General features: G+C 42.7%; 1 protein-coding gene across 4 annotated transcripts in view; it reads right to left on the bottom strand.

Annotated features, from left to right (window-relative positions):
* LOC309523943 (vascular endothelial growth factor receptor kdr-like) overlaps window positions 1–26,450 on the bottom strand; it is a 203,460-nt gene that overhangs the window by 89,481 nt on the left and 87,529 nt on the right. For all 4 annotated transcript variants that reach the window (XM_082208216.1, XM_082208217.1, XM_082208219.1 and 1 more), the window contains exons 5-10: window positions 25,232–25,394; window positions 24,283–24,419; window positions 21,706–21,871; window positions 19,026–19,143; window positions 18,497–18,675; window positions 7,177–7,327 (exon numbers count right to left, since the gene is read on the bottom strand). In XM_082208216.1, coding sequence (XP_082064342.1) covers window positions 7,177–7,327; window positions 18,497–18,675; window positions 19,026–19,143; window positions 21,706–21,871; window positions 24,283–24,419; window positions 25,232–25,394 — 914 coding nt within the window. The remainder of the gene's footprint in view (window positions 1–7,176; window positions 7,328–18,496; window positions 18,676–19,025; window positions 19,144–21,705; window positions 21,872–24,282; window positions 24,420–25,231; window positions 25,395–26,450) is intronic.

The raw sequence follows: 26,450 nt of genomic DNA, 5'->3' as shown, positions 1-26,450 counted from the left end.
AGGGAGGGGCCTTTCCAGAGTCCTCTTGGACTGGCTCACCTCTCTTGCTGTCTCTGCATGATCACCTGCCCTCTCTGAGGATGTGAGCAGTGATAAGAGAAAGGGAAAGAACAAGGAGCTTCCAGTTTGTCTTACACTACTCTGGGTGGTTCTATGGACTGGGCCAAGAGGGAGGATCAAACAAGCAGATGTCTTATACTAATTCAGGTCATAGGTCCACCTAGATCAGTACTTCCTACACAGACTGACACTAGCTCTCCAGGGTATTAGGCAAGGGTCTATTTTTATCCTACCTGGAGATGTCAGGGATTGAACATTGGGACATTTTGTATGCAAAGCAAATGCTATAATAATAATAATAATAATAATAATAATAATAATAAAAAATTTTATTTATATCCCGCCCTCCCCAGCCGAAGCCGGGCTCAGGGCGGCTAACAACAATCAAATAATCAGTCAAATGATCACAAAATCTGAAAATATTTCATTATAAAAATTAATTAAATCAAATTGATGGCAACCAATTAAGCAAAATTCTGTGCAGGTTGCCAGAGGAGGGAGTCAGGCTGCGCCCTGACCAAAGGCCTGGCGGAACAACTCTGAGCTGTGGCTCTTGAGAGGTGGCAAGAAAATCAGTATTGATGACAGTGGCAAAGATGAGGTAGGCCCACACAGTCCTTGGGACGAGGCCATTGGCAATAAACAAATAAAACACAATTTCAGTTATTATTAGAAAGATAAATATAGAATACCTATTCACCAGCACTAAAAACTGCCCTTGAACAAAAACAATGGGGCAGCTAATTATTTTAACAATATCAGGTAAATAAGGTGATTTTATTATTATTATTATTTTGCTACACTACAAACACCTTTCCATTTAAGGAAGTTATGCCACAACTTAATAATGGAGCATCTGTTTTGCAAACAGAAGGTGCCAGGTTCAATTCCTGGCATCTCCCTGAAGAGTGGGATGTCCCCTGACAGCCGCTACCAATCAGTGCAGACAATACTGAACTAGATGGGCCAAGGGGCTGCCTTAGTATAAAGCAGCTTCCTCGGCCCCTGTAATTTCCTGGTGGCTTTTGCAGTTTCCTTCAGACACAATATCACTCAATGAGTGCAAAGGAGACAGAACTCTCTGTACGCAGATTGAACAATGTCAGAAAATCAGGACATTAGAAAATAAAAATGGGAGCAGTGGGGAGTGGGGGTTAGGGGAAATGAAATAGCAACAGGAAATGAGGGAAGGGGTGTTTTTCTCACAAGAGGCTTCCCCTCCAGCTTCTGTAAGGAAAGATAAGGCTACTTTGGAGGTCAAGTGGAGATACAAACACACTTTGCCATTGTGTTTAAAGTGATAGAACCACAAGCTGGGCATTTTCATTATTTGGCTTAGTTTACACTCCTGAGGTCAGCAGAAACACTCAAGATTATATTACTCTGCAATCCTGTTTGTCCATTGTACAGGGTGGGCCTTACATGTGAGTAAGCCTAAAGAGGACTGGACTGTAAAGATGCTTAAATCCCTACTTGTAAGGCAATTTGCATGCAAAATGTGTTGATGTGGCATTTTAGCTAATGCATTGCCATGGGAAGAATGCCTGACTTGTTCTGGATTATCTAGACAGACTTCAATCTGGTTTCAGGTCCAGTTTTAGCACAGAAACAGCCTTGGTCAGCCTAACTGATAACAACAGACGAGATGTTGTGCAGATGTTGCACTAGTGCCTTGAAGCAGTAAGGCTGAAAGGGAGTCAATAATCTAAGGTTAAATGCTGGTAACGACTGGAGGTGCTTTGGGTGGGAGCTTCCAATATTGGGTAATTATGTGGATGATCTGTTCTGGGAGGGGTTGCACTGAGGGAATGGGTTCGTAGTCTGTGGGAACTCCTGCAGTGGTAGTCAATGAAGCTTAACTTAGAGGAGACCTAATGAAATTAATGAGCATGAATAAACTGCAACCATTAATTTCAATAGGTGTATTTGTATTGGATTCCAACCTGTCACTGGGGTCTCAAGTGGCATGTGGCAAGGAGTGCTTATGCCAAGCAAAACCAGCATTCACACAAGTTTAAAGCACTAAGATTCCACTATAATTCTCATGCCTTCTCACAAAGAATTCTGGGAACTGAGTTTGTTAAAGGTGCTGAGAGTTGTTAGGAGACCCTGATTCCTGTCCCAGAGTGGTTTAACAATCCCCCCTTCACAGGAAACTCTGTGAATTATAGCTCTGCGAGGGAAATAGGGGGTCTCCTAGCTACTCTCAGCACCCTTAACAAACTGCAGCTCCCAGAATTATCTGGAGGAAGCCAGACAAAGTGGTATTATAGAGCTTTAAAGGTATGGTGTGAATGTGACCTTAGACTGAGTTGCCAGTTATGACAAAAACAGGCAATGCCTCTGGTATGCAGTGTCAGTTGAAACAAGAGGTAGAGTTCTATATTAGCAAAATTCTTCATCTGTAATTTTTGACATTTTCAGTGCATACCAAAATTCACATTAAAAATGCCTACTTTAAGGCAAAAAGCACACAAAGATTCATATTTTATGAAAACATACACAAGTTGTTTTTAAATGCAGATTGATTCCCAAATTCGATGGGATGTACTTGTGTATGAACACATGCAAAACTGATCAGAAATAGACTGACAGCATCCACCCCATACACTCCACCCCACTCTCCATATTTCTGTTTTCTTTTTATTATTTATCGCTACCCAAACCAGGGAGCATCTTACTAACATAGTTTGAAATAATGCGAGGAAATCAGATCCTGTCATGGGTTGCAATAAATCTGTTTTATTACTGATGCGCACGCACGCACACACACACCAGGAGGTTCTCCTGGCTGCTCCTCCAACGAACTATCACCAGCAATGACCTTGGACAAATTAAGCTGCAATCTCAACTTCAAATATTTTTTTCCATGGGTGTTCTTCAAATGACAGTAAGCCTCCCCATCCCAACAAAAACATCAGAAAAGAGACAAGAGGGGGCCCATTTGGCTCTTTATATTCCTCCATCTGTCCTTTATTTTTAAGGGTGGAAAACCTGACTCCAGCCTCCTTGCTGCACAGAAGGGTGAAAGTACAGGAGGAGATGTTGGGTTTGGCTCCCAGACATCCCTCCTGGTCCTCACCAAGGGGAGTGCTCCCCATTCAGGCCTGAACCAAGGCATCTCTCCATGGGTTGCTCTGCTAACATTTCAATAGGAACAAAGGAAACTTGTCTGTTTGTTTAGAGAAACAGCGCCGAGCAGCACCTCATGCCTAACTCACTTAATTCCTGTTTGGTAGATCTGGGATTCTTTGTCCCTCCTCTAACCCCACACAGAGAAATAAGGCAATTAGGGGGTTCCTGTATCTTACGCCTGCCGGGCAATATGTTTTGAACAGTGAGTGAAGTCAAGGATAAGAATCTGCCCTTCACATGCATGCAGAAGAGGCATGGGGATCTGGTGCGCCAGGCCTGCACAGCTGCAACCCACCTAGACCAGCCCAGCTCACAATTCTGAGCTGTGTATGGTATGCTCCAGGGAACTGGGCTGCATTCACATGGCAGTTTATTCCATTTCCTTGACCTCTCCCTGCATCAATTATGATTTTTCTTTGTTCATGGGGGAATGTGGCTCTCAGGCTGAAAGGATTCCCCCTCCTAGATTTCAGCCTCTATCAGCAGAAGCAGAACATTGTCATTGTGGCCAGTAGCAACTCATGAATTTATGCACTTTTAAAGCCATCTGAGTTGGTGGGTGTAATGGATTTAGGGGTTGCTCGTGCGTAAGTTGCCGCCACTGCTGGCGAGGTTACCTGGTTAAACCCTTTCTGACTGAACAGCCTCCAGCATCATGACTGTCTCAGTCGCTGGCAGAATCCGTCAGTGGGTGTTTCTTGAAACTTTTCCAGCATAAAAGTTGTTTGACGCCAAGTCTCCTCCTACTCTCCCTGTGCGGAAGTCTTCTGCGCAGGGAGGGTGTGGGCAACGGAGTACCCATACTCTCTCCGCTGGTCTCCGGCGAGGAGTCTTGGAGCCTCCTCTCCGATTCCCCCATCTGCCCCCCTTCTCCACTGGTGTTACACTGATTTCCTTCCCCAGCAGATGGGCTGCCTCTCTCCCTACTGGGACCCTCTCCGGCATCCCTCTGGAGCCTTCCCTCCACCTCTAGCTCTGATGACAGTTCCCTGACAGTGGGCATTGAGAGTGAGGAAGAATGGGGACTAACCAAGGGGTTAAGTGCTGAACAGTGTTCTCTATAGCTAGCTGAAGCAGAATTAAGACCAGTGGCAGACTTTGGGCTCTCACATTTCAGCGCTGCCCTGTAAAACACAAAAATTCAGTGCCCCCATCTCTCCTGCTTCATTTTACAGCATTGTTTTGGTGCCCCCTACAGTGTGGCATCAATGTGACTGCACCGGTTGCACCACCCAAAAACCACCTCTGATTAAGACTCATAGGAAGAATCATTGTTTCTTTTTAAGACAATTGTATTGTCTCAGTTCTGTCACTAACAGACATGTAGAACACTGTAATCATATCGGTGTTCAAAATTGTGGGAGATATGCAGTCAAATCTAACAATGCATTTTCTTGCTAGTTGGCATGTGAAAGGATTAAGACCATAGAGCTATACTGCCAATAAGCAGACTCAGACAATAGAAATGCATTTGGTAGAGAAGACCCAATGTGATGTCAATTCCCCTTCACTCCTGGGAGGGAAGAAGCAAAAGAAATACCGTATTTACTTGAATCTAATGCTCAGCATTTTTGGCCAAATTATGTTGCGAAAATTAAGGTGTAAATTAGATTCGCTGGCACATTTACATTCACCAGCAAATGCTTTTTTTTGTTTCAAGGTTCTGGAAATTGAGGTGTGTATTAGATTTGATGGTGCATTAGACTCAAGCAAATGCGGTATTTCCGGTGCCTTCTCTCTCTCTCTCTCTCTCTCTCTCTCTCTCTCTCTCTCTCTCTCTTTCTCTTTCTCTTCAACCAGCCATGAAGAAGGACGTGCCTCTAAACACTCCAGCATCAGGGGCACCTGCCAGAAGCAGAAGCTGTTTTTGCTGTAAACACAAGTATTTAACCTGCATTTACTTTTAATGCTGTTGCTGCTAAGGACAAATGCTTGACTGTGAGTAAAATATATGTTTTAAACTTACTTTTCAGTCTGTAGCCTGTTTCCTTGATAAACCTAATTTCTTTGCTTTCACTTAACCTGCTTAAGATGGAATTTAAACTCTGCTCAGCCCCACATTTTAAAACTCAAGCAATAAGTTGATTCTTTTATCTGTCTGTTAACCCACACATGTGGCTCTGTAGGGGGATAAAATATAGTTAATTATATCTCCTCGCCTGCCTAATAAAACCCATCAAAATATTATTGGGCTTCTGTTGTTTTGCCATTTGTTCTTTTCCCCTTAACATCTCATCTTGGACTGCCAGAATCTACAAAACCAGCTTGGTTTCTGTTCTGGCCTGAAGACCCTACAACAGACATTCTGTAGGTGCCTATTTATTTGCTTCTGAACAGCTGTTGCAGTTGGAATCTCTGAAAACTTCAAAACTTCACAGTGGGGTGTGTGTTTTTTGTAGCTGTTTATTTGGGGGGGGGGTTCTTATCCCTTTGGAGTTACCGGTAATTTGGCAATTGGGGAGCTTATTTCAAAGCTACAAAACTGAGATCAACTTCATAGTTTTATGTTCACTGATATTCAGTTCTGTCAGAGGGGAAGCGTTTAAAAAAACCCTGAGGTTCAAGGAGTGGAGCTTAAGAGCTCAATGAAGATTCCTGGGGAAGGAGGTGAAGCCTGTCCTTACTAGGCGACTTATCTTCAGCGCAGGGTTCTTTATCTCGGGTGCAGTCAGCCGCTCAATCCCTCCCTCCACGTGGAAGGAAGTAGAGGATCCTGGAGCTGGAAGAGCATGCTGGGAGAAGGGGTCATTTAAATTTTGGGATGGATGTGGGGATATATGGAAATAGATCCTGTGCAAAAAACACCTTGGCTTACAGCTTCCCAATATGAATAGGCAAATCTGTCAATTTTGGTTTCTCAGATGATGCTCAGAGCTGGGGTTTTCTAATGTCACCAAGCTGCAAAAAAATGTGTGTAGGTGGAAACACTACTGGCTGTGATTATCAAATGCAGGCAGAGCTGGAGGTGCCGCTTCCTTTTCTATCCTATCCTTAACTTCTAGTTGGTAAAAGTTAACTATCTCAAGATGATGATGATGACGCAAGTAATTGTGATAGTATTTCAGACAAATCCATGAAAGAGAGTGTCTACTAGCCATGATAATAAATGGAACTTCCGTGCCCAGAAGCAATATACCACATTTCAGATGCTGCATGCAAACCATAGGGAAATATTGCTGGGGATTTTTGTTATGTGAACTGACTTGACTTGTATTCCAGGGACTAATGCACAGATCACAACGCAGCTCTCCACTGTATTGCAAACTATTTAGAATGTTGCAGCACAGTCCTGGGCTCAAAAAATGTATGCCAAAAAGATGCATACCTCAGAAGGAAATGCATGCAAAACTGCCTATTTTAGGAGGCAGCACGTCTCTGAATACCAGAGTTGATGTTGCTAGCAGGCTTCCAACAGGCATCTAGTTGGCTGTGAGAATAGAGCGCTGGGCCAGATGGCCTTTGGCCTGATTCAGCAGGGCACTTCTGATGTTCTTATGCTAGGTGGAAATGTGTATTTTAATCTGTTTTCCAGAAAACAGATTAAAGCAAACCTATGGACCACCACATGTGAAACTGACTAGGAAAGAAAACAGAAAGATCCGTCCACCTGTAAGGGTGCTTGTGCAGTGGTGTAGGGTCCTGTTGGCTTGCCAATCATATCTGGCTGATTGGTGGGGGAAGCCAGATGCCAGACTAGATGGATGCCTGAGCAGGGCATTTCTTGTTTTTGACCCACACAGTCTTTACCAATTTTCTTCCAAAGCTTAAGAGTTGAAGAAACACCTTCATAAATTAACGTCCTGCAACCTCTAGTTGCATTAGAGCAAGCCTTAGCTCTCTTTCCAGGACTTGGGTGAATAATGTTTCATATATCACAGTTTTCTGGCATCTTCAGTGCAGAGCCCTATGTTAACAGTCAGGGAAATGACTTGTGGGCAAATGGTTATTGATTCAGATCAGCACATTACAGTGATAACTTACAGGTTGTCTTCATGACTGCATGGCTCCCATTCCCAATGTATGGTGGGCAGAGGATTCCCACTTGATGTGCACTGGAGGCTCTGCTCTCCTCCTTTTGTGACCAGCTCCATTTTAGAAAAATCTGTCTCCTTTTCATAAATCCTGGGTCTCTCTGCAAAGAAAAAGCAAATTTGTCAAAGGACCATTTTCTCCAGAAAACTGCAGTTAAGCAGAAGAAAAAGATCGGTGGAAAGAACTTTATGAATCATGCATTCTGCCATAGAGAGCATCCAGGAACTACAAACTGGTCTGAGAAGCCCATGACACACCTCACTGGCCAGGCCCCAGGCACTCTGAATGTTTTTGTCTTGATGAAATTTGTCTTTGATTTATGACAGTCCACCTATGCCCCCCCAAAATCAGGATGTTGTACACCAGAGGTTCTAGGACACTTGATTAACTAAAATTATATCCCACTCCTCTGCCCAATATCTAGTTAGCAGGAGCAGATCACAATACTGTGCTGGCACCCACAAATTTATTTAAAAGTTGAGTCTCAGGAAAGAAATGTTTTATGCCCCCCTCAAGTAGTTTAGTTGAGGAAATGCAGTGATTGATCACATTTTCCAAAGCTCTGTTATCTTGGTATAAACATGGAATCAGGTAGATGGTGAAAATATGGAAGCTGTCAGGGCGTTGGGGAAAAGGCCATTGCTCAGTGGTAGAACATCTGCTTTGCATACAGAGGGTCCCAGGTTCAATCCCTGGCATCTCCAGGTAGGGCTGAGATTGTTCCCCATCTGAAACTCTGGAGACCTAGAAAGCTGCTCCCCCTCAGTGTTAGCTATACTGAATTAGGTAAAGCAATGGTATGAGGCAGTTTCCTGTCTTTCTCCTATCTAGGTACTAACCGGGCCTGACTCTTCTTAGCTTCAGAGATCAGATGAGATTGGGTGTATTCAGGGTAGTACAGTCATAGACAGCTTCCTGTCTTTCTGTGTGTACTTTTTAAAAGGCGACCTGTATCGTTCCACACAAATGCAGAATTGTATGCAATGTCACTCTTCTCCATTGTCTCCACTGAATTCCCACCAAAATATACATACCGCAGGATCAGTCTCAGACATCATAAACTACCTATGAACAAAGCACAGCATGTTCCTATGAGCGCTCATCACAAGAAACACCAGGAGACTTATTCTCCTCTAATTTTAGTTTCCTTAGAATGAACACAAAATAAAGAATATTACTTCTTTTTTCTTCCTCCTTCCACTTAAAAAACAAAGAAATAAAAACAAAAGAGGCTGAACTGAAGGCTCTCTGACCCCAGAAAAAAGAAATGGTTCTGAGTTTGAGGTGAAAAAAAAGTCACCTCTCATTGTGCATGGATGTTTTCCCCCTATCCCAAGGCTGATTCATAACAGGAAATCGAACAGATGTATCCCTTTTATACCCACAGTTAGAGCACCTCTGTCCAATTGGGGGCAGCTGCTGTACTTTCAGCCCTTTCGACAATGTGCGGAACGGTCCACAAATTAAACTTTTTCGTTTTCTTGTCTTTGCGCAACAATTTTTTCTCTCTCATCTTGTCAAGCAGGCCCCTGCCTGGCAATTTCCTCCACCGTTCAGCCCTGCCTAGGTGCCCTCATTTCTAAGGCCTAGAATGGGGAACCTCTTTGCCTTGGTAGCCACTTGCAAACCTCTAAGGCCTTTCTATATGGTATGGTATGGCTCATTTATATGCCACTTTTTAGCCCAAGCCCCCCAAAGCTGTGAACAACATAGTGTGCATCTCCAGTTAGAACTGGGGTGCAGAACCTCCAGCCTGTGGGGTGAATGCAGTGCCTATCTGCCCATGAGGCAAGGTGAGGCTGTTGCCTCAGAGCAGAAGGCTCTGGGACTGCAGTTCCCTATCCTTGCCTCAATATCCTGAGATTGTCTGGGACTTGATTGCTTAGGACTTTCTAGAAAGAAAAGAAAGCATTTGTTTGTATTTCAGAATTAAAAAGAAATATATTAAAATAATTCATTTATATTTCAGGGGGTAACCTTTTAAACTTGTGATTAGGGATTTGGCAAAATCAAAGCAAATGAACACGATATTCCTGTTTTCTCTCTCTCTGAAGGAATCAATAGAACAATTCAAATATCTGTTTTTAGTAAGTATCCCCCCCACTTTAGGGTTAATTAATATAATGAATAGCATGATTCAGAAACCCCTTTATAACTCCAGAATAATTTTTATATGCATTTTGTTATTAAATATTACTCCAACCCTGATAGTGAAGCAAAATGATTCATTGAATAAAATAATAATTTCTGGGAAAACAAATGAGTAATTATTGACTTTAAAATGAAAAATGGGACTATTGAAAACATTTTAATTCTTTATGAAACAGAAACAATGGTGGGTTGTGCACATGCATATAACAATTATGAGGGGCACATTAATTATGAGGCAGAGATAAATAGTATGAGAATGAGTGACTTAAGGAAGTGCTTTGTGGGAGGCATATATAATTCTGTTTTGTTGTATGCTAGAGGGATGTGATTGCTGTATAAGGAGTCAATCATAAACTGATAGGAGGTTACCATGGCAGCAACATTTCTTAAGCTACTCAATGAAATTAGTGCTTTGCTGAAATATGACACACACACCCCATTTCTGAGAAATATACTTCCATTTTTCTGCCTCCCTCTCAGTTCAGTTTTAGAATTTCTTTGGAATTTTGATGGGTGGAACACAGGAACACAGAAAGCTGCCTTATACCTAGTCAGACATTGGGTCCATCTAGCTCAGTGTTGTTGAGGCTGAGTTGTCCCTGATGTCTCCAGGTAAGGTTGGGAAGACCCCTGCCTGAAATACACGAGGGCTAGAATGCTACTAGCCCAGAGATGGGTGGAAGGAGAAACACCAACAAAAGAAGAATGGCAGATGACACTGATGGAGTATGCGGAGATGGAGAAACTGACGGGGAAGATCCGAAACCAGGAAGATCAAGTATTTTCTAAAGACTGGAGTAAATTTGTAATTTATTTAAAAGACCGTTGTAAACAGTTAAAATCTTTGGCAGAGATGTAATTACACTTGCAATGTGGAATTATTTATGGTAATGATGGTAATATAATAGATGGATAATGGTAAAGGTAAAGGTAAAGGGACCCCTGACCGTTAGGTCCAGTCGCGGACAACTCTGGGGTTGCTGCGCTCATCTTGCTTTACTGGCCATGGGAGCCAGCGTACAGCTTCCGGGTCATGTGGCCAGCATGACTAAGCTGCTTCTGGTGGACCAGAGCAGCGCACAGAAACGCTGTTTACCTTCCTGCTGGAGCGGTACCTATTTATCTACTTGCACTTTGAAGTGCTTTTGAACTGCTAGGTTGGCAGGAGCTGGGACCGAACAACGGGAGCTCACCCCATTGCGGGGATTTGAACTGTCAACCTTCTGATTGGCAAGCCCTAGGCTGTTGTTTAACCCACAGCGCCACCCGCATCCCCGGATAATGGTAAAAGATGCAGCTGAATCAATATAAGGCAGCTTCCTCTGTGTACATAATCAAACTGGATTCTTCAGTATCTCCTTGCTGTGGCTGATGTGTAGCAACAGCCCATTTTTAACGAATTCCAAGATCTAAAAATAACTTGAGTTGCACTTTAAAAATCATGCATCTCCAACACAAATTTAATAAGACAAGGACTGTGAAATGAAGCTGCTTTTACAAAAAGAATATTTCTTTAAAAGAGGGGGCGGGGGGGAGATACAACCTACCACATCCATCTGGTGTGAATTCAGAGCTTACTAAGTGATACACTTGCAAAAAGCTAATGCAAGGTGAACGGGTGTAACCAACATCTTCAGGCATCTTCAGGCACAGAAGTAACACATTGCCACAAATAGCAAATGTATGGATTTAGCATGTTGGAGGAATGAAGCAGCAAGCATACAGAGGTGCAACAAGTTCTCTGGCAATGTTCATTTCAGCCCATGACCCCCAAATCCAAGCTAGGATAGCAAATGCCAGAACTGTTTTGACAACAGTCTGTTGGTAACTTTGACGAAACTAGAAAACTGTTCCATCTCTTTTTCAGCAACTGGGTGTGACTGTTAGGCACTTTTGTAGCAAAGGGTTTATTGCTATAATTAATTTCCAGTTAAGATGTGTGCCATGCTATCCAAAATATGATGGTCAAAAACCGCAGATGAGCCTCAACTCACATAAAATGGAATCAGTTTGCATGTTTGTGTGCAAATCACCAAATGCTGAATAAAGAAGTGATGAAAAGTTGAGCTGACAGTCATGCATGTGTAGACAGGCCCTCTGTGCATATTTTCATGCTGTGTGAAAGAATAACAAGGCTGCTGAGCAGTGGGCAGAGCATGAAGGGAGTTGAAGGAAAGGACGACGAGTATCGGGGGATATGGAAAATTCTTCCATCATCAAAGACATCCAACAACTTCTTCCTCCACTCCCACATTTCCTTAGCTCCATCTGCCAAATCACAGAATAGTGTCAGCTCAGGCTTACTGAGTCTGCAGGTGTCTCTTGCATGGTACCCTGCTAGCGTTACAACTCTAGCCAGACAAAGAACTCCAGTGACGCAGCGGGGTAATAGACTTGCCAAGTGATTAACCAGAAGTGTGTTTCTGAACACAATGATGCAGTTCCTCTTTTTTCAGAAGGGGACAACATGTCAAGGGGCGATCGACACCTGGCAGCAACACTGTTATATTACTGGCACTAGGCAAGGGTATTTTAACTTTGCCTGTTATTTAAGCAGGAACAAAGGATGCTGCTTTTACACTGTTGGTCCACTTAGCTCAGTGCTAGGTAGGCTGTCCAATCTGACTGGCAACCGCTCTTCAAGGTTCCAGACTGGAGTCTTTCCAGAGACTGAACCAGGGGACCTGCTGCTAAGATACAGCCCTCCCTGTTCCAGCATTTCAATGACTTTTTTGTATTTTGTCTTGGTTTTGTAAACTATTCTAGAAGCTCAGCTGAATGGCAGTGCCCAATTTTAAAAAAACAAAATAAGAGGAAAATCCACATTTGCTGTGCTTCTAATGCAATAGTGGAAACCTGTGGCTCTCCAGCTGTTGTTGGACTCAGCATGGCCAATGGTCATGGATGATGGGAGCTGTAGTCCAGCAACATCTGGAGGATCTCCACCCTCGCTCTAACAGCAGTGCGAGCAGCAGGAAGCAGCCGGTGAACATCTTTTTCTCCAAGCTGTGAAAAGCATTACTAGCTAATGTCTGCATGTTAAGTTTCTGTTAAAGGCAGAGGAATATATGTGGGTGTTACCACTCTTCCAAAATACAACAGCTGCCTCTCCTGGCACACTCCCTCCCAATCCACCCTCCTGCCACAACTAAGGATAGATTAAACCTTTGGAGTTTGCCAATTGCAAATTCACACTCTTCAAACATACTAAACATGCAATGTCAAGTGTTACCCTTGTCTTTGGGTTAAAGTGTTAAAGGGCTTCAGGGCTGCTTTGATGAAAGGTGTAAAAGCTGACCTGAATAACAAAAGAATTTCCCCAGTGCTCCACTTGAGAGAAGAATCAAGAAAGGGTTTTTTTCCTCCCTTGTTCTATACCTTTCAAATTTGTTGGTTTTACGCCACAAAACTCTAGGGCCTTAAAAGAGGATTGGATAAATTCATGGAAGATAAGGCTATCAATAGCTACTAGCCATGATGGAGGCTATGCTCTGCCTCCAGTCAGATGCAGAAATGCTTCTGAATGCCAGTTGCTGGAAACCGAAGGAGTGGAGAGGACTCTTGCTCTTGGGTCTCTCTTGCTGATTTCCCAGAATGGGCTTCTCTGGTTGGCCCCTGTGAGAAGAGGACGCTGGACGAGATGGGCCATTGGCCTGATCCAGCAGGCTCTTCTTATGCTCTTATTCCTTGTCCTAAACCCTTGGAGAGCTGCTGCCAGTCATTGCACACAGAAGCATCTTTTTTAAAAAACCTACATCTGCTATTGCAAAAACTTACATGGTCTGCTTCATCAGATGCAGTAACACTAATTAATTGGAGCTTTCTTCCAGTTTTAAATAGCAGATGCGCTGCATTGCACTGTATGGTTTCAATCACTGGTTTCATTTTATCAAATAGGTTTACATATAAATATAATATGACTTTTTTTGTATTTTAGGGAAGCCCTGTTTAGGGAAGCTTTTAATGTTTGATGTATCATAGTATTTTAATATTCTTTTGGAAGCTGCCCAGAGTGGCTGGGGAAACCCAGCCAGATGGGCGGGGTATAAATAATAAATTATTATTATTATTATTATTATTATTATTATTATTATTATTATTATGCAATAGATGTAAACCAATTTGATAATTTCGTTGTAAAGGTGAAAAACTTTATAGAAGTTTCCTAAATAAACATATTAACAACTTTTTAAGAAACATCAAATTCTGCTGAATATTCAGATTTCATAATTTGGATTTAGTGGTTGAAATCTCAACACCCACACCAAACCATATCTTAAATTTTGAAGTCAAATCCAAAAGTTTGATCAGGTTGCTTTTTGCAACTCCTCAAAAGGATGTTTTCTGATTGATGAGTGAAGGTATCACAAATATCTGCCAATTTTTATTACAAGTCCTCTGCTGCAGAGCAGAGAAGGCAGTAGGATGGCTGCAGTCTGTTTGTTCCATTTTGTAAAATGGTTCAACAAAGTTTCCAGTTGTTTTACAAACTGAGAATAATATGCAGCTAGCTTCAACTGAAACGCTGCCGTTCCACAAAGCCTTGGAGAAGACCCAGAATATTCTGTTTATTTGTTCTAGGGTGAGAATTAAAAATACCCTTACCAGACCATAAGTAGTTTTTAATCCTCCCCCCACCCACCTTTGCTTTGTACTCAAGTCTGGAGTAACCATTTTCTCCCATGTTTTTTCTCCTTCTTTCCATTCTTGGCTCACCAGGATGTATAGTTGCCAGCTGTTTGTTAAGATTCTCTTTTGTTCACTCTCTCCCCTCCTCTCTAATATTTCATGACATTTGCTGCCTGAAACTTTGGCTCTCAACAAGAATTTAATCCAACAAAACAAAAACACAGCAACCCACCAGCTTCTTGGACAGCTCTTAATGTGCAAACATATAAAGGAAGAATGGGTTTATATATAAAAAAAGGGGTCCAGTGGCCTCCAGGAGACTCAAAGAGACCTACATGCAAAGCAAGCAAGAGGGTTATATTCCTCATGCCAGATTAAATTCCATCTGCCTGTAGAGTGGGTTGGAAACATGGGTGGCCCAAGCATAGGGCTACTACATGTATCTTTATACAGGAAGTTTAAGGAGGAACGGATTTTGCAACAATCCTTACATTTACGGATCAGTGAATCCATCAATTCTGGTTTACTCAGTTTCTCACATTCCAACCGCAAGTCCAGTTTGACTCATTTCCATATTAACTTGTAATTCCTTTTATATTTTTGTAGAAGTCCACACAAAACTTTGGCTGTTTCTCCTCATATATGCAAACAACCCCCCCCCCCAATTAATACAGCAATCCATCAAGTGCTTATTACAGTGGATCAAACAATATACAAAATATAAAATGCAAAATCAGAGTCTCTGTAGGGCCAATGATTATTTATTACTACTGACAAGCTAGGAACTAACAATCGTAAGTCTGAGAGATGTGGCAACATCTAGATATTTGCCATTATAAGAGAATAAGTGAGTTCCAGCACCTCTTTTTCTAGAAAAATAGCACTGAATAGAACATATCCATTATAGTAAAAGTAGTCCTCAATAACCCTCTCTTCCATGAATTTGTCTACTCTTCTTCTAAAATCACCCAGGTTGGTGGCCAGCACTATATGCTGTGGGACTGAGCTGAATAGTTTAACTATAGGCTATTTGATTAAGTACCTCATGTTGTCTAGGATCATTCAAGAAACCCCTTCATTAGATGGTAAATTGTGCAATATGTTCTTTTCAGCACCTGAAGACATTCTTATTTAGACAAGCCTGCCCATAAGTTTCCAAGTTTGTATGAGTTTTATTTTGTTTTTAGTCTGTTCTATTGTGGTATAAACTTTCTGTATGTTTTAAATTACCGTATGCTTGCAAAATAATTGGGGTGGGGTTGTTGTTGCCTTTATCAGTATTAATTCTGTACCTTTATTTCAGATATTCTTATGATTTATGTGGAAATACTTTAATTTATTTAATTTTATGTTTTATTTATTGTTTATGACCACTTCTGTTTTGTTTGTAATTATGTATTTTTCCATGTTGTTGACTGCCTTGCGCATGGTTTGAACTATGGAAAGGTGGCATGAAATTAAGTATACAGGCATACTTGTACTTTTTATGTACTTTTAAATTTTAATGGGTTTTTTTTGGTAAACCGCTTTGAGCATTTTTTCTACAATTAAGTGGTGTATAAATTTTCTCCAAGGGACGCGGGTGGCGCTGTGGGTTAAACCACAGAGCCTAGGACTTGCCGATCAGAAGGTTAGCGGTTTGAATCCCCGCAAAGGGGTGGGCTCCCGTTGCTCAGTCCCTGCTCCTGCCAACCTAGCAGTTTGAAAGCATGTCAAAGTGCAAGTAGATAAATAGGTACCACTCCAGCGGGAAGGTAAACGGCGTTTCCGTGCGCTGCTCTGGTTCGCCAGAAGCGGCTTAGTCATGCTGGCCACATGACCCGGAAGCTGTACGCCGGCTCCCAGGGCCCGTAAAGCGAGATGAGCACCATAACCCCAGAGTCGGCCACGACTGGACCTAATGGTCAGAGGTCTCTTTACCTTTACTTAAATTTTCTCCAAGGTTTGCCATGTCAAAATGTTGTAGTGACAGTAAAAGCCACATCTGAAAGGACTTATAAGTACTTAACGGATCCACCAGTAATGATGTAGACCACACTTCCAGATATTTTGGACTACAACTCCCATAAGTCCCAGACAGGATGACCAATGGCAAGGAGTGTTTACAACTGCCATTGAGCAACATCTGGAAAGCTGCAGGTTACCCCACCTTTCATACTACATAAATATGGGAGCACTGCATGCTAAGTGCACACAGGGGGCAGGAAATATGTCAATTTCAGTCTCCCTCAGCATCTTGTTTTTCCAACCTTAAGTTCCGTTCTCTACATTTCCACATCACTTTGAAATTAATTTATCTTTTAAAAAGTCCTCATGAAAAACCACCAGCATTTTAGTTTAAATTTCTCCTACTATACTGTTTGTGAGCAATTTTGCCTAATGTACAAACACACGCATAAGGAGCCACCCTATTCTTCTGACTGTAAATTTTTAGAACTGCTTTTAATCTTGCATTTTTATATTGCTGTAACATGCCCTGGGACCTTGTGGTGAAAGGTGGGCAAGGAATATTGTTACTCCTCTTTCAGTTCCTTCTTTGACCCACTTCTACAACCAGAGGATGTCACTATATCTTGTAGCAGTCAATGTAAAGTAGAGAGGAGTTTCAAGAATTTGGAACACCATGATATCAGGAAATTAGTCAGTTCTAGCAAACATTATACAGCAGCATGGCAGGAAGATTCTGTGAGCCTTGTGTTGCAATAGCCACATATGTGTTTACATCACGGTTAGTTTATCCCTAACAAACCTGTTTGCGGGGGTGGGGAATGCATCCACATTCATAACAAGAATAGTCATATTACTATTCTTGTTATTGCTATTACGATTATGATTACTGTAAGTCACATCACAGGGAAAATAAATCAACACCAGAGATTCCTTTTCAGATCATCTTTTTTGGAAGAGCAATCTGTTGCTAAAACTTATGAAGCACCCGTTGTTAATTTCTCTCCTGCCCTCTACGTGCAGAAATATTTTTCAGTATATGAATTATCAGCATTCTTTGAGCTGGAACGGTTGCGATAAGCAACATATTTACAGTAATTGCAATAATGATCCCAGTTTAATTCATGCCACCATGCTGATGCATGACAAAAGAACAACAGAGAGCACTTGGGCATGAAATCGTAAACAAATACAAATACGAAAAGCTTGCAAAAGCATTAACGGAGATGAATTGAATGGATTGTAGCCAGCACACAAGAAACCCTTTTGTTAACTGCCTGTGAATTTTATGCCAACTGATTTGTGTTTGCATCCCTAGTTACGGACAGTCAATTCTTTAACTAGAAAATAATTCTGTCTTGCACACAACATGCAAAAAAATCCGTTAGCCATAATCCACACGCCATCCAACCAATACTAAACAAAGCCATGAGACAAATGTTGATATATCAAAATCAAACGGGATTTCTTGCCCTGAAAAACTTTGATGGAAAAAACTTTGGCAGCAGAAATACAAGCACTGCAACAGACCTGCAAATAAGGCCCCCAGTCCTATGAGATGCTGAATTAAAGCAGAAGCTCAAAAGAATGGACATAGCAGACCTTGCCTTTCTTGTATACTAAATCTTGAGGGCAGGACAGAGAGACCTATAGGGCCACATTGTCCCTTGGACAATGCTTCATCCCCTCTTACATATATCCTGCCTGTCCTTCAAGGAGCTCAAGGCAGCATATACGGTTCACCCCATCCCCATCTTATCTTCACAACAACCCTGTGAGGTAGGTGAGACTGAGAGTGTGGGAATCGGCCCAAGGCCACCTAGTGAGTGTTATTGGAATTTGAACCTGGACCTTTTCAGTCCACACTTCCGCTTATCCCATGCCTAGAAAGCATGGGTCCAAGCAGTTTCCCACTTGCCCCATACTTTGTAGGCATGGGTCTGAGAAGTTTTGGCTATGCCCCACTGCTTTGCCCTGGAAAACCTGCTCTGTAGCACTAAATCGGAAAACCCAATTGCCGATTGCTCCATTTTAGCGCTAAACTGAGGGTTTCCCCAGGAGGCAGTGTTGGGTCAAAGGGAACTGTGGATGGAGCCCTAAGTCCAGCACTCTAACCACTACAACACACAAGCTCTGTGTCGTTTATTATACAGTAGTACCTCGGGTTAAGAACTTAATTCGTTCTGGAGGTCCGTTCTTAACCTGAAGCACCACTTTAGCTATTGGTGCCTCCTGCTGCTGCCGCACCGCCGGAGCACGATCTCTGTTCTCATCCTAAAGCAAAGTTCTTAACCCGAGGTACTATTTCTGGGTTAGTGGAGTCTGTAACCTGAAGCGTATGTAACCCAAGGTACCACTGTACTGAAATAATGATAGTAGTAACAGCTATAGCAGCAGGAGCAGGCAGCTCCTTGGATAGATGCCACATGTTTCTACATCAATTATACAAAGCATTTGGCCAGAAACTGCTTGCCATTCTCCTTTGCCCTGGAAACCAGAAACAGAGGAATAAGCTGGTTATTTAGATCTAATAGGTGCTTACCTAATACATCCAGCTCGACAGTGTGTTGTTCATGGACATTATGCTTAGTGTTGCTCAGGGTTATGGTGTAATTCCCAGCATGCTTTGGTTTCACATCCCTTATGATGAGCCTGTATTTCACTGGATCTAGTTCATAGCAGTCACTGTTCGCATTGGTCAGCTTCTTGCCATCCTTGTACCTATAATGTCCAGCAAGAAAGATACCAATTGAAAGAGTAGAGGCGAACAAGGGCAATCCCATTATAGGGTTACTGAGACTTATTCTTATTCTTTATTAACATGATTTCTATGCAACCCCTTAATTAAAGTTTTCTGGGCAATGTACACAAAAATGGTTCAAAACAAACAAGGGATTGGGAATACCAAATGCCAAACAAAACACACCACAGCACAGATTTAAGCACTGCAATTAAGCACAGGCAAGCCTGAGTAGACCTGCAAAGAACTGCTGTTAGATTGTTATGCTTTCCTCGCCCCCCTGCACCAGCATTTTCCTTCTGTCAATTCAAAGTACCTCCTTGGTTCTTACCAGGTCACCATGGGGCGGGGGACAGCTTGAACCTTCCAAGACAATTTCAGCATCTTTTGCCCTTCGATAACTTCATAGGGATTGGTTTTCTTAAAGGAAACTTTGATGAAAGCTTCTCCTTAAAATAAACAAGAAAAATTGCAGGCATGAATCTCAAATTTGCTTTTTTGCAAAACAATAGTAACACAACGGATAATAAAAGCTGTGGAGCAGAAAGCAAGCAGAAGGACTGGCTAGCCAGAAGTTAGTATAAAGTAAGAATAGGAAAGGATGCTGCCATTTGAAACATGTGCTTCATTTTTTAATTAATTTAAACCTGCAGTTGATTTTGATCCCTAAAGGACACATGATCAAACTATTTGGAGAAAGGAATTTACAACATCTGCCTTCCTCACCTACTTTTGTGCTTTTACCAGCTCCAACATTCAATATCACTTGGTGGCAGTAGCCATAAGATATGGTGTTACGACTTCCTGAGTGCTGGATTTTCCACTGATACACACAGAGCTGTAGAAAGAGCCATGGTGGCTTCAGGGACAAGGGCCCCTCCCCTCATGGTTGTGTTTTAGTTGAGTGCAGGGATTGTGGTGCAGGGCGTGGGTGCCTCTGGCAATTTCAAGTTATTATTTCTTCCCATCGAACACACAGTTCTCCACATTTCCACATCCGTTTGGAATTGTTTTTTGAAAAAGCAAGTCCTTGTGGAAATTCACCAGCATTTGCAGAATTTGCAAGCAATTTTGCCTAACAAACATTTTTTTGCAAAGCATTTTCTGATTATAAAATGCATTTTGTATACTATTTTCACTAATTATGCATTTTTAAATGCATAGTTTACTCTAGTACATGCATTTTTTAAAACCAAAACAAAAAAACCAAAACATTACCTGGCTAGAGAATTGCATTGCAAGATTCAAAAAAGTGTGGATTTCAAAGGTTGGCTGTGTTTCAGTTCTCATATTGCAGTGTTGGCCAAACTTGGGTCTCCAGCTGTTTTTGGACTACAATTCCCATCATCCCTGACCACTGGCCTGTTAGCTAGGAATGGTGGGAGTTGTAGTCCAAAAACAGCTGGAGACCCAAGTTTGGCCAACACTGCCATATTGTTTCAGAAAGTGTGAATTAATTAGGTTTGCCTATAAATGTGAACTAGAGCAAATTTCTCCCCCATCGTTAGTGTGGTGCTGTTCCAAGGTAAGTACATAAAATGGTTAGGGAAGTAGTTTGAGTCTGATCACTTCGCAGGTGGGAGCTGGAAACTGCTGGTTGATTACTAGGGTGAAAAGACAGATCCTCAGCTGTAGAGGATAACTCTATGAATGTGAACAAGTGATTAGGTGTAGGATGTTAGGCTTTTATTGATGTTGGTGGGGTCCTAGATTGGATTTGGTTTTAGTCTTCTAGCTAGGTTGCCAATGTGGTGGGGTGGTCTATTTGTATATGCTTCCAGGGGGGTGTTGGGACCAGTAGCTGATTATAATGAAGCACAGCGGGTTTGCAGGTGTGCGTGAGCCCAACAGCTGGCAAATATGTACAGGTGTAGTTTGACTGAAGTATAGGTGTGTTTGGACCATAAAGAAGGCTGATCGCCAAAGAATTGATGCTTTTGAATTATGGTGCTAGAGGAGACTCTTTAGAGTCCCATGGACTGCAAGAAGATCAAACTTATCCATTCTTAAGGAAATCAGCCCTGAGGGCTCACTGGAAGGCCAGATCGTGAAGCTGAGGCTCCAATACTTTGGCCACCTCATGAGAAGAGAAGACTCCCTGGAAAAGACCCTGATGTTGGGAAAGATTGAGGGCAGAAGGAGAAGGGGACAACAGAGGACGAGATGGTTGGACAGTGTTCTGGAAGCTACAAACATGAGTCTGACCAAACTGCGGGAGGCAGTGGAAGACAGGAGTGCCTGGCGTGCTCTGGTCCATGGGGTCACGAAGAGTCAGACACGACTAAACGACTAAACAACAACAACAATAGGTGTGGTTTTGGATGTGCAATTTTGTGGGGGTATTGGGTGAATGGAATCCTATTTTATGGATTTTGATGCTTTAATTGCTTTATATACTGTTTGTTAATTTTGTTCTTTATACCTGCTTTGTGAAAACTTTTTTCTGATGAAAGGTGGTGTATACTTGAAATAACAACATTTAGGCAGCAGAGACATTTTCAAAATGCCCACCCTGAGCAAAGGAGGCCAGCTGTTGGAATGCATCATTCAGCTGCTCTCTTTGCAGATGGGTACTCTTTTAAACTGTTGAATCAATTAATTTCTCACAGTACATAATTAGTTCTTTTATGACACATACTGTTTGGGAACAACTGCTTTAGATCAAAGGCACACACACAGTCAAACAAAGATCTCCAAAGGGCAAATATCCCTTTCTGTACTATTCTTTTTTTAAAGTGTGGCGCCTGTCAATGTAACAACATGTCACAGAAACCCCTGGAGTTTCTTGAATGCTGGCTGATGCAATCAGAAATATCGAGTGGTAAATCATTTCCTTGACTTTAGGCTGCATATATGTGTCAGTGAATGTTTGTGATGTTGATTATGATACAGTTGGAGGTCTGTGAAGTGCTGTAAACTGATTGCTGGAGTGGACAGGTGGACTCTGCCTCCACAAAAAGAAGTTGCTACTTTCTAACCAGTGTAGATAGATAGATAGATATCATACGTACTGTATACAGTGATGTTGGCCTCTGATTTTAATTGTGTTGTATTGGCAATTATGCCTCTGCATACATACAACCCTCTGTTTTCCATTGTAACATTCTTGATGACCACATTAGAAGAAGCTTTATACACTGGCTCACTTAGGTCGAATGTATTTTCAGCCTTGGTTTCCTAAAGGGAGCAGAGTGGAGACAGAAAAAAACCTGCTGTAAGACCAGTTCAGAACAGCTCAAACTGAGAGTAACACATATCCAGTCAAGAACAGTGAACTACAAAGGCAAATCTTAGATTTCCTAAAAGTTTCCTCCTTAGAAAGCCATGAATCCAACAATGTAAAAGGCTAAATCAGGTGAGTCCTCAGACTCTTGTGACTTTTAAAAGCTCCACCCTCATGGAATTTTAGTGAACATGAAATATTAAAAGGTAAAATGGTATTCAATTGCAAAATGGTATTCAGTCACAATGATATTTGGACCCTCAATATTAGTGCAACTCATTCCTATAACAATGACAGAGTTAACTACCAGTGATGGTGGTGCATTGCAATGTAGGATGGGCTAGAATCAAAATTCAGGCCAGAACCACAGTTTGGGAGGGAATTTCCTCCTGAGTGGACACAGGGCTTGCCACTTTCTGATAGGTTTGGGGCCTGTGTCTGAAACAGCATGAGAGGTGGGCGTAGCATGTGCCTTTGTGTGCAAGATGCCTTGAAGGTGGGAGGCAGGTGGTGCAAAGACAACATAACTCTCCTTTGCTGTGCTGAAGGCCTCAGAGCAAATTTGGCAAGGCTGAGCAGCACATCCAAAGCACATCTATGAGCCATGCTAGACCTTCTCTCAGATGCTCAAAAACCTCTAGTGAGGCAAAGGGTGGTGGAACCATTACTCCATTTGCTCATCAGCAGCAGCCTTAGGGCAGTGGTATCTCCAGGTCTTTCTGTCTGTGACCCAAATCCTCTAAGATGGAAAGGGAACAAGGCCGTCTTACCCATAGGCACTAGGGGTGCAGGGCACCTGGGCGCCGGGCTCTCAGGGGCACCAGGCTGAGAGTCCGGGGCCCGAGAATTGAGTCTGGGGAAGAGCCCACCCGTCGGTTAGAGCACCGTGGCGGGCTCTTCTGCGGGCAGCTCTGTGCCACGAGTTCGAGGGCGACTGAGCCAGTGAGATGCTGACGCAGCCGGCAGGCTCCGCACTCCTGCGAGCCTGGGACTGGACAACCGGGGGGGGGGGCACCGGGTGGATCTTTGCACCCCGGCGCCACATATGCTTAAGACAGCCCTGAAAGGAAATGACTGCAACAAAATTAGTATATCGGGGGATTTTAACCCAGGCTTTATTTTTCTGCATACCCTCCCCACTATCCTGACTAAAAACACAATCTTAGCAAACAACTCATCAGAATGGACTGCAGATATATGGTTTAATCTGCTGATCTATGAACCCTTCTGAGGGCTGTTTCACTACTCATACATATGAGGCTGCTCTCCTTTTTATTGTTTTGACATTGGAAAGATGCTTGAAGCAGCTTCAAAATACAGTACCTGTAGCACACAAGGTAAACATGCTTGTTAAAATGGTACAGGAAGTGACCTTATGCCACTTCTTGTATAATTCTATGCACAAAGGGCCATTGTACATACAATGTACCTCCATCAGTATAAAATGGGGCAGCCATTTTGTTGTATGTAGAATGAACCGTTGTGCATAGAATTACACAATAAGTTGTTTCCTGTACCATTTTGAAAAATGTTTTCTTTGCTGTGCAGCTGATGTGCTGGGCTTTGAAGCTACTCCAATAAGATTTACAGTGTTAAAACAAGGAAACAGAAATTCACCTCATAAGTCCTCCACATCTGTGCATGGGGGGAGGGGTTATGGCTTTTTCTTTTACTTTTTAAGGATTTGTACAGAGTTATCCCCCCCAAAATGCACATGGGAACTGACAGGACGTACTTTAAGACAGCCATGTGTGGAACCAGAAGAGAACAAACTGAGGCAGATTTATCCATCCCTAGACATGATGCTGGATTCTTCCATAGAGCTTTGCTCAGTGGTAGAGCAGCTCCAGGTAGTCCTGACAGAGACACCTGTCTGAAACCCTCATGGAGGCTGCCAGTCAGTGCAGACAATACTAAGTGAGATGGCTTCATAGTCTTACATGATATAAGACCGCTTCCTATATTCCTATGTACATTAGCTCTCTCTGCAAACATGTAGAATATGTTATGCCTTTAAATTTACTCAGGATGTTCAGTGCAGCAGCCATAATCATTTCTCTCCCCATCAAAATGTACTACCGCCAACCCAAATATTTCTGTGCATTCCTAGCAATTCTGAACTGATGCTAGAAAGCAGGCAGATGCTGTTGGGCTCCCCCAGTCAGTGCCAGCCCGCAGTCCAACAACATATCTGACATCATAATTTCTTTGATTGGATACTGAGCATTTGAATGCTCGCTCAAAAACTATTTGAGGAAGTGAGGACAGAGATTGCTAGCACACAACAAAACTTCTGACTAGAATCGTTTGCATTCAGCAGAACCAATAACTGTCCTTGATCCAGGGACAGATGTGATTTACTCACAGTCCTTCCAGGAATTGTCCATACAAATTCAATGCGTCCATTGAAAAATGTCTCCGCACTGCATTCCAGGTTAAGGTTGTCTCCAACCACCAGCTTTTGGGGATTTGCTTTGAGAACCAGGTTCTGTATCCTTTTCTCTGGAAGACATAGCAAGCCAATAGCCAATATCAAAATCCAAACAGTGGCAGATGTCAAATGCAGATTATCAAGTATCTGGCAAATATTATAATACAATTATCGATAAGAAAAATAGCCACAATTTAAGATCTAAAAACAGATTAAAACTTGCTTCAGCTTTCTAAACCTCTAGGTAGGCTTGTCTAAATGAAAATGTTTTTAGCAGGTGCCCAAAAAAGTACAGTGAAGACACCTAACTGATAATCAATAGCAGAGGCAGATTTAGGGTAGCATAGCTGGTTCGGTCGCATGGGGGTGCCACAGGTGACGCCACAAATATGATTTAGAATGGAGTGTGAGAGGTAGGGGGCACCACATGTTGACATCACACAGGATCCCACTGAAATCTGTCCAAGATCTGCCACTGTCAATAGGCAGGCAGTTCCAAAGTGTAGGTGCTGCCACACTAAAAGATCATCAGCAAAATATCCAAGTATTTAAGCAGCCTTCCCAAACTGGGTGTCCTCCAGATGTTTTTGGACTACAATTCCTATCAGTCCCAGTTGGAGTGCACCAGATAGGGAGAGGCTGACTTAAAGGATATCTGGAGAACTTCTGACACCAGGCTCTGCAAGGTAAAACTCTGGGCAGCATTTGTGGAAGCATCTTAATTTGATCTGTAATTGAAATTAGGGTTCACAAATACTATGCTCCAGTGATGTCAGCAATGGGAGCGCTGGTTTTCAGTGTCCGCCCTAAGGCAGTGCTGCTTACAATGAATACTGCACAGGATGGGATCTGCTTCCTCCTCACATCCATACAAGCTACTCACCTACTTTCTGTGTCACATAGTAGGATGTGTATTCGTCTCCCCTGACCATAGCAACACACTTGAGCATGCTACTGAAGAACTCATAGGTAGGCAAAGTGACCACAAATCCTCTCTTGGGGTCCCATTCCATCTTCACAGACCTCACAGCACTGCTGGAAGGATGCTGAGGAAGATGAGAGGCAGATGTGATGCTACACCTGACATTCAAAACCACCCCAACAGTTATTTATTTATTTATTTATTCATTCATTAATACGTTTTATTTATGAAACACTTTTCATGAAACATCCCAAAGCGATCACCTATATATCATCAAGTACGAAAACATAGAAACACAATTTCAAATCCAATGCACATACACACTGTGGATAAGAATCTCTACCTAGGAGGCTTGTTGAAAAAGGAAAAGATGATGAAAAGATCACAGGAATGGGAGGAAGTTCCAAGGGGCAGGTAAAGGTAAAGGTACCCCTGCCCGTACGGGCCAGTCTTGACAGACTCTAGGGTTGTGCGCTCATCTCACTTAAGAGGCCGGGAGCCAGCGCTGTCCGGAGACACTTCCGGATCACGTGGCCAGCGTGACGAAGCTGCTCTGGCGAACCGGCACCAGCGCAGCACACGGAAACGCCATTTACCTTCCCGCTATAAAGCGGTACCTATTTATCTACTTACACTTGAGGGTGCTTTCGAACTGCTAGGTGGGCAGGAGCTGGGACTGAAAGACAGGAGCTCATGCCGCCGTGGGGATTCGAACCACTGACCATGCGATCGGCAAGCCCTAGGCGCTGAGGTTTTACCCATAGCGCCACCCGCTGCCATGCTAAAAAAGATCTGATTCCCACATCATACAGAACAGACCTCCTGATGGGATGGTATCTGCAAGAGGTGCTCCTACAAAGGGCAGAGATTATTCTGGGAGCTGTAGCTTGTTAAGTGTGTTGAAAGTTGTTAGGAGGCCCCTTATTCCCCTCACAAAGCTAAAATTCTCAAGAGTTCCCTGTGAGGAGGGACTGATTATCCTTGTGATCGGGGATGGGAAGCTGTTTTTCTGTCCCTTTGTAGAGTTGGCCAGTATCTGCACATGCGCACACACCCTTCCCTGTCCTCTACCCAGGCAAGACCTCAAGGGTACAAATTCATTCAAGAGCATGCATGCAAAGCAGCAAGGCAAGAGGGTGTGGCCTGAGGAGAGTTCTAAGGGCCAAATGGAGAGAACTTG

The sequence above is a fragment of the Podarcis vaucheri genome, assembly GCF_965113315.1.
Source record: "Podarcis vaucheri genome assembly, chromosome: Z".
NCBI classification, from domain to species: Eukaryota; Metazoa; Chordata; class Lepidosauria; order Squamata; family Lacertidae; genus Podarcis; species Podarcis vaucheri.
The sequence above is the reverse complement of the archived record's forward strand: the minus strand, read 5'-3'. Positions and strand labels throughout refer to the sequence as shown.